Source organism: Saccopteryx bilineata, chromosome 6, assembly GCF_036850765.1.
Source record: "Saccopteryx bilineata isolate mSacBil1 chromosome 6, mSacBil1_pri_phased_curated, whole genome shotgun sequence".
Taxonomy (NCBI): Eukaryota; Metazoa; Chordata; class Mammalia; order Chiroptera; family Emballonuridae; genus Saccopteryx; species Saccopteryx bilineata.
Genome location: NC_089495.1, coordinates 104,681,239 through 104,690,516, shown reverse-complemented (window position 1 = coordinate 104,690,516; position 9,278 = coordinate 104,681,239). Strand labels below are relative to the sequence as shown.

The following is a 9,278-nucleotide window of genomic DNA, read 5'->3' as shown; positions in this document are numbered from 1 at the left end:
CCAAACACAGCTCAGTACTCACGAAGGTATGTATATCGGGTAGGAAATGGTTCTATAAAATGAATATTATCTCTCAGCACTATTTCTAAGGATTTAAAAAGATATTTTAGAGCATTTAACGCACTGTCAGGCACATAAGAACCTAAAAAGTATTTACTCTTATTTTACTGATATGTACCAACAATGATCAAAATATACTTTGAAGAAAATCTGTTCACAGACCATTAGCAACAAGTGCAACTCTGCTGAAACCACAGAGCTGCTTATGATACAGCAGAGCAAGCCATTTCCTTTTAGTTACCTCACTTCAGAAGCGTGGCGACATGTAATTTCAAATCTTCCCAATGCTCAGCAAGCATATTGTTACTACATTCTGACACCATTTGGACAGTTAAAATATCCTCTAAGTGTGTGTACTGGTTGAATTTAACAATCTCATCTATAAATAGGGCCTTCCTGTCCTCTCAGATGTGACATCTTACTGGATGTCTATCAGCCTTCCTCTCACTCTCACGGTGGTTTGGAGGGTTTTGGGTTTCTACTTCCTGATTTTTGGCTGTCAAAAGCATGTTTATCAGAGCAAGAGACTCCTGAAATAAAAGAACACGGACACCCAGGTGGAAGGGAGTCTCTTTCATGACCAATAGCCATATTTTATTATTCTTATTTTCTATTAAAAAATTTACAAATTTATTGATTTTAGAGGGGGAAGAGCGTGAGAGACAGACAGACAGACAGACACAGGAACATCGATCTGTTCCTGCATGTGCCCTGACTGGTGATCAAACTGTCAACTTCTAAGCCTTGGGAAGATGCCCTAATCTACTGAACAATCCAGCCAGGACAACAGCTGTATTTTAGTATTGAATAAAAAAGCAATTCCAAACAAATTAATCGGGAACTACACTGGTCTATCACATGGATTATTCCATTGAAAAGGTAATGAGTATTTAACAAACTCACGTGTTTAAAAGACTCAAGTAGATACGGTCAGGTGTAATGGGTACAGGGTAACTAAAGTAAGCTGAAACAAACAAACACCCCCCCCCCCCTCCGTTTGCAGAAATACCAAAGTACGGCTTCAAATGACATGCAGCTCTGCCCTGGAAATCCATTTGGCAGGCACTGTCACCGCAAAACAAAAGGCAGGGGCAGTGGACACAGGCTTGTTTCAGGGCAGTTCATACATAAGGAGACAAGGTTTGGGGAAGACGTATGCTACAAACCGAGCAACTCAGCACCCAGCACTCTCGGTCCTAAACAGACTTATCATACATTATCCAGCTGCTCTGGACACCGAGCCTCAAACCATTGGGAACCAGAAGGCAACGGGAAACAGAGTTTAGTTCTTGCACCAGAACAAGGCAGGATCAGACAGCTGGAGGTAGAGGAGAGAATGGGACCACTTTCCTTAATCCGAATTTTATTTTACAGTGGAAATGCAAGGGTAACAGCGGTATTCAATTTCAGCCTCTGGGTATTCTACTGTTAAAAAAAAAATCAAGTAATACAGAAAAGTATTTATCTCAATAGAAAGTTATTTCCTTGATTTGCTTTAATTACATAACCTCTTAACCCTCATGGATAATCTGGTTTAATACAAGTCTATAAATAAATTTGTTATTTCTCCTCAAAAAACACGTAAGTAACTTTTCAAGAATTGTTTAAAAAAATTTACCTAGAGAAATTAAAGCATCAGTCACTTTAGCCCTATAACAGATGGTGCTCAAGTTCAAGTATCAATGCCGTATGCTCAACACATCAGCCTGAGCTGCTCTGCTAGCACCTGGCTTAGTCTCCTCAATCACTCTTCTCTTCTCCTTGGTAGTGTCTGTACTCCGGCTTCAGCTCCCAGGTGTTCTTGTGGATCCCCTTCACATTTTGAATGCCAATTTCTTTTAAGATTTCTTTCAGGTACACCTAAAAATAAAATCCAAAACAAACAAAAAAACCCAAAGAGATGAGATTATGAAGGCAGTAAATAAAATTTAACATAAAATGATACACCAAACCATACTTATGAGTAATAAAAAGTATAACCCTGAAAGTGCAGTAAGATTTCTCTATAAAGAGGTTCAAGGGATTGTCTTTTGATTCTACATATGTAATATATTGTTGGGCAGATAAAATATATTATGCTCACTTTGTTAAAGATGGCGCTGCCCAGGGCCCTGGCCGGTTGGCTCAGTGGTAGAGCGTCGGCCTGGCGTGCAGAAGTCCCGGGTTCGATTCCCGGCCAGGGCACACAGGAGAAGCGCCCATCTGCTTCTCCACCCCTCCCCCTCTCCTTCCTCTCTGTCTCTCTCTTCCCCTCCCACAGCCAAGGCTCCATTGGAGCAAAGATGGCCCGGGCGCTGGGGATGGCTCCTTGGCCTCTGCCCCAGGCGCTAGAGTGGCTCTGGTCGTGGCAGAGCAACCCCCCCCCCCGGAGGGGCAGAGCATCACCCCCTGGTGGGCAGAGCGTCGCCCCCTGGTGGGTGTGCCGGGTGGATCCCGGTCAGGCGCATGCGAGAGTGTCTGTCTGTCTCTCCCCATTTCTAGCTTTGGAAAAATAAAAAAAAAAAAAAAAAAAAAAAAAAAAAAAGATGGCGCTGTCCACATGGAAGCCCGTCACCCAGGTGATTGCTTGAAATGGGTGTGATTATGTTAATATGTATTGGGGGAAGAATTTCGTGCCAAAAGGTTTTAAAAGGAAGACAGATCACATTGTTCTGAGAGAAGAGTGATTACGTGCTAGAAGGAGCCCATGCTGTAGGGCAGAGGTCCCCAAACTTTTTACACAGGGGGCCAGTTCACTGTCCCTCAGACCGTTGGAGGGCCAGACTATAAAAAAAGCTATGAACAAATCCCTGTGCACACTGCACATATCTTAAAGTAAAAAAAAAAAAGGGAACAAATACAATATTTAAAATAAAGGACAAGTAGCCCTGGCTGGTTGGCTCAGTGGTAGAGTGTCGACCTGGCGTGCAGAAGTCCTGGGTTCGATTCCTGGCCAGGGCACACAGGAGAAGTGCCCATCTGCTTTTCCACCCCTCCCCCTCTCCTTCCTCTCTGTCTCTCTCTTCCTCTCCCGCAGCCAAGGCTCCATTGGAGCAAGGATGGCCCGGGCGCTGGGGATGGCTCCATGGCCTCTGCCTCAGGCGCTAGAGTGGTTCTGGCTGCAACAGAAGCGACGCCCTGGATGGGCAGAGCATTGCCCCCTGGTGGGTGTGCCGGGTGGATCCCGGTCGGGTGCATGCGAGAGTCTGTTTGACTGCCTCCCTGTTTCCAGCTTCAGAAAAAAAAAAAAAAAAATAAATAAATAAAATAAAGGACAAGTAAATTTCAATCAACAAACTGACCAGTATTTCAATGGGAACTATGCTCCTCTCACTGACCACCAATGAAAGAGGTGCCCCTTCCGGAAGTGCAGTGGTGGCCGGATAAATGGCTTCAGGGGGCCGCATGTGGCCAGCGGGCCATAGTTTGGGGACCCCTGCTATGGGAGAACAGAGTAAGGCCACGTGGGGGAGAGGAGAGGCAGCCACGATAGAGGAATGCTGAAGTCAGTTTGTGCAGGAGAAGGAGATGGGGAACAGAGGTGAATAAGGCTAATGAGCTAGAAACCTTTGATTCTAGGAAAACTCGGATAAGTCAGGGGCTTTGGGAGCCCTGAACAAGTGGGTTTTGGAGCCCAGTGTGTGTTTTTACTTGCCCGCCAAGTGCAAGCTAGGATTAAAGATGATAGCCCACCAGTTCATGGCTCTGTTATTTCATACTGTCTGTCTGAATCTAATGCGAACCTGCATGGGCCAGGCGGCTGTGATGGTGGCCGTGGCTACTGGCCATACATATATAATAACTACTTTCAATATAGGATCATCTACATTAAGGAGTTGGAAGCCCTGAATGCCAACAACCTGAGAGCTAAAAAAAAGTCTAGTTGAAAATACACTAGAAAATTACTGGTGCCGATGTTTATTAAGATGACACTGTATATATCAAGTGTAACCTACCCCGGAATTCAGTGGCCTCACTCAGTTCACAGGGACAGTTATTCTTTATTTTTTTTATTTTTCTAAAGTGAGAGGCGGGGAGGCAGAGACAGACTCCTGCATGCGCCTGACCGGGGTCCACCTGGCATGCCCACCAGGGGCAGTGCTCTGACCATCTGGGGTGTTGCTCTGCTGCGATCTGAACCATTCTAGCACCTGAGGCAGAGGCCATGGAGCCGCTCTCAGCACCTGGGCCAACTTTGCTCCAGTGGAGCCTTGGCTGCGGGAGGGTAAGAGAAAGACAGAAAAAAAGGAGAGGGGGAAGGGTGGAGAACACATGTGTGTTTCTCCTGTGTGCCCTGGCCGGGAATAGAACTTGGGACTTCCACATGCTGGGCTGACTCTACTGCTGAGCTAGCTGGCCAGGGTGACAGTTATTCTTGAACCAGTCATTTCAGAAGCAGTAGCATATAGAAAAAAACGACATATTTTTGGAATAATAATATGCTATGAGGCAAGTACATGGCAGGTATCTAGAATTCTCAGTTGTAGATGAGTTTTCAAATTTGCTATCAGGAAACTCATTACTTGTGTTTACTATGGTATCTTGGTCAAGCTTGTCAAGATAGCGTGAGGGATAAGAAGTCATAAGACATGCTAAAAACCATGGGGGGCTGTGGCTTTCTTGTGCTTGGCCCCTCTGAAGGAAAAAGGCAGGTGATAATGAAGGGCAGAATTCTAAATTATGGTATTTTAGATACCTGAAAATTCAATAGATTTTAACCAAATGATTATTATATTCATGAATGATGGCTATGATAAAGGTAATACTAAACCCTACCTTTGCTTGCCAATGCCCAAGGCCAAAAAGCATCCCGCTATAAAGTGACCAATATAAGTTACAGTACTGTACCTCTTTCTTGGAAGAGAAAGAAAAGCTAATTATAATATTTAAAAGTGATTTTTTTTCCTGCTACAGAACCAACCCAATAATAATTTTTGTGTATGCATCAAAGAACCAGTTACAGTATTATACTGACTCATCCCAGATGAAAGCTACAATACTTTTTTATTTATTGAAATGAGGCACTAATTAGAAAAATAGCTGATAAGCTCTTATCTAGATCATGTTTAAGGCAGTGCCTGTGAGTGTGGTCACCTGCATCAGAACCTCACGGGAATCCTACTAAATAGCTTCCCTTTTCACCTAGTAAATATCAATAAAATCTCTGGGGCAGGCCTGGGCAGCTGCATTTTCAAAAGCCCTTAAGAGACTCTGATTTAACTAAAGTTCCAAAGCAACTCCTTTAAGGATTCTCTGAGCTCTACTACTCCAGTACAGTGGTTTCCAACAATTTATACTTGGGGACCAGTGAAAATAAGAGAATTATTTTGGGGAGCACTAAGGCAGAAATCACCCTGAGCATAAGTGAATTCAACTAAGATCACTGGGTTTATAATCATACATCAGGGTAGTTAATTCTTTCACGGATCAGCTCGGAATTTCTGATAGACTGGTCTGCAGACCAGCGGTTGAAAAACACTGCTCTAGGACATGAGTCCCTGAAAAGGTTCTCTAAGCTTCATCATTGCTGGAGATTATGCATTAACCAATATCATCTAATACCGCCTTGCACTGGCATAATGCTCTACAGCAGGGGTCCCCAAACTTTTTACACAGGGAGCCAGTTCACTGTCCCTCAGACTGTTGGAGGGCTGGACTATAAAAAAAACTATGAACAAATCCCTATGCACACTGCACATATGTTATTTTAAAGTAAAAAAAACAAAATGGGAACAAATACAATATTTAAAATAAAGAACAAGTAAATTTAAATCAACAATTGACCAGTATTTCAATGGGAACTATGCTCCTCTCACTGACCACCAATGAAAGAGGTGCCCCCTTCCAGAAGTGCAGCGGGGGCCGGATAAATGGCCTCAAGGGGCCGCATGCGGCCCGCGGGCTGTAGTTTGGGGATTCCTGCTCTACAGTTTATAAAGTCCTTTCATTAAGGCAGTAGAAGCAAAGCTGACTAATACTGGAACTCTACACGGGTCCCTCCCAGAGCCCTGGATAGGCTCAGGTCTACCACTTGAGCTGCCTTCCCATCCCAGCCACCAGGCCCCAGCAGGTGGCAGCAATGAATCAAATGAGGCCTGGGTTTCCCCAGGAGGAAGCCTGCTTGCCTTCCACACCTGCAGTTGGCTTTATCTAAGGACCCGTGTTAATGAGTAAGCAAAAAGGCTTGAGACATCCAGGTCATGTGCATGTCTGCCGTCTGCCACTTCAAATTACATTTAAAAAATGGGACACTTCATAAACTTTCTAATTAAACAGGATTCAAATAAGAAATCATGAGCTGAAAAAAAAAATGATGAGCTGGGCACAAATGATTTTCACTTTAGATGCCAAGAATGACATCTTTGTAAATTTCCAAAGAATGTTTTATTGTGAGATTGGCTAAGACCCGGGACACCAGTAACCATGCAACTGTGATGCTTTGCAATGGGTCAAACTGAAAAGAGCAATCACAGCAGCACTGTGCTTGTCTGACAGAAGCTCTCCTGACTTCAAGGCTAGGGTGCCCATTTATAATCAAGATACAGAATGCGAATCGCCTAAAAAGGGTTATATACAAAATATAAAGAAAGTCTTAAGTGTAAAACTTAAGTTGTTTTCATATGTAGTCCACCTTCATTTTGCTAAACTAGTATATTAAAAAGGTTATGGGCCCTGGCCGGTTGGCTCAGTGGTAGAGCTTCGGCCTGGCATGCAGGGGTCCCAGGTTCGATTCCCGGCCAGGGCATACAGGAGAAGCGCCTATCTGCTTCTCCGCCCCTCCCCCTCTCCTTCCTCTCTGTCTCTCTCTTCCCCTCCCGCAGCCAAGGCTCCATTGGAGCAAAGATGGCCCGGGCGCTGGGGATGGCTCCTTGGCCTCTGCCCCAGGCGCTGGAGTGGCTCTGGTGGCAACAGAGCGCCGCCGGGGAGGGGCAGAGCATCGCCCCCTGGTGGGCAGAGTGTTGCCCCTGGTGGGCGTGCCGGGTGGATCCCGGTCGGGCGCATGCGGGAGTCTGACTGTCTTTCCCTGTTTCCAGCTTCAGAAAAATACAAAAAAAAAAAAAAAAAAAAAAAAAAAAAAAAAGGTTATGGAGTATTTTCTTTTCTTATGAAAATGTCACTTTTTCTGTTTTTACAGTAAGAATGGAATGAAATATTTATAGTCTGTCAATTTGTTAGATAACAAGATGGGATTAGGGTCACATTATCTCACCACAGTACAGAATCCTTTTTTCGGGGGGGGGGGGCACACCTCTGCAGTTTCAGAATGTTCCCAACTGCAACCTTAGACTATTTTACTCTTATCAAATGAGTTAACCTGGCACAAAGCATTAGCAGAGAAAGTAGTGGTAAGGATAGGGAAAAACACAAGTAGAGAACAGTGAGATCATATCATCCCTGTTTACAATTTTCCAGAATTCCCCTTTGGCCTCATCTTCTAATACTTCCTTTTATATTCTTGCCATTTCTGCGCTGCAGGCTTCTAGTTTTTTCTTCACGCTGTTTTTTCCTGTAATGCTTATCCTCTTCCTTCAAATCTAAAATCTTTCTCTTTTAAGATTCAGCACAAATGGCACTTTCTCAGAGAAACTTTAACAGTCCCGGCTCTCAATAATATAGCCCTCGTAATATATTATAATGCTTTATTTACATGTCTATCTTTCCCATCAAACCATGTTCCTATCATAGCACTTGCCTGCACATTACAGAGGCTTAGCACACTCATGCTGGCGGGCAGGGTATGCTTAAGAGTAAACAAAGGGCCTGACCAGGTGGTGGCGCAGTGGATAGAGCGTCGAACTGGGATGCTGAGGACCCAGGTTCGAGACCCGGAGGTCGCCAGCTTGAGCGAGGGCTCATCTGGTTTGAGCAAAAAAAAAAAAAAAAAAAAAAAAAGCTCACCAGCTTGGACCCAGGGTCGCTGCCTCAAGCAAGGGGCTACTCGGTCTGCTGAAGGCCCGCAGTCAAGGCACATATGAGAAAGCAATCAATGAACAACTAAGGTGTTGCAATGCACAACAAAAAACTAATGATTGATGCTTCTCATCTCTCCGTTCCTGTCTATCCCTCTGTCTCTGTAAAAAAAAAAAGAGTAAACAAAAGAGCGAAGAGAACTAAAGAAGGGGGTGTTTGAGAGGCCATTACTTAGAAGGTATAGAAATAAACTAAGCTAACACTGGTTCTTTTCATTTTTAGAATTCTGCTTCCAATTAATTTATAGGACAATGACCCAGTTTGAGGAATAAAAGTTGATAGATTAAATTGTATTACCTGAGTTTGAATAACATTTATTACTAAAATCTATATTACAGTGCTAAAACATTGTTGGAGACAAAGCCAAATGAGGTGGAAATTTTAAAAGTTCTAACGGGATTGAAGTTTAACGTTCTTTTTAAAAAGTCATATATTCACACAAATATTTATTTTAGCACCTACTATGTGCCAGGTAGAGTGGTACAAGTCAGTTTTTATCCTCACAGAGTTCACAGTTTAAGATAAGGAAATGCGGAGCAGGGGTTAGTCCTGACGTATAAATAGGCAATCATAAAATAAAAGAGAAGCATAGTAAAGAAGAATATACCGGTATACACAGGATATTATGGAATCACTGAGAAGGGGCATGTGACCCAGCGTGAGTCAAGATACCAGGTTCTCTGAGGATATATATTTGATCATTTGAATTGAATGGTAATTCTGTAAAGAGATCAAGAGAAACTAGTTCCCCTCCTCTTACTTACTCTAAACATTGACTTTTCAATTTAAATCTTTTGACCCTGGCCGGTGGGTCAGTGGACAGAGCACTGGCCTGGTGTATGGACACCCTGGGTTCGATTCCTCATCAGGGCACACAAGAAAAGTGACTATCTGCTTCTCCCTCCTCCCCCTTCTTTCCCTCTTCCCATCCAGAGGCCAGTGGCTCAACCAGTTAGAGTGTAGGCCCCAGGCAATGAGGACAGCTCCATTGGAGCACATCAGCCACAAGAGCTATAAACAGCTCCACACTTGAGCACTGGCCCAGATGGTGTTGGCGGGTGGATCACAGTCAGAGCGCATTTGGGAGTTTGTCTCACTATCATCCCTTCTCTCACATATATTTTGCCTGACTACTCGTTCTTTAAACAAAGGATTCTAGAACTGAGTAGGTCACCTTCACGTCCACAGGCTTGGAGACAGTTCTCATTTCTGACTGTGTGCAGTGCTGCAGAACAACATCTGAATAAACTGGCTGCAGTCCAGCAGTT

At 43.9% G+C, this 9,278-nt stretch overlaps 1 protein-coding gene across 1 annotated transcript in view; it reads right to left on the bottom strand.

Moving 5' to 3' along the window:
* Positions 1-563: 563 nt before the first annotated feature.
* The window catches only part of GTF2F2 (general transcription factor IIF subunit 2), a 177,865-nt gene continuing 169,150 nt past the window's right edge, over positions 564-9,278 (bottom strand). The window contains exon 8 of the mRNA XM_066235146.1: positions 564-1,920. Coding sequence (XP_066091243.1) covers positions 1,801-1,920 — 120 coding nt within the window. The 3' untranslated portion in view covers positions 564-1,800. The remainder of the gene's footprint in view (positions 1,921-9,278) is intronic.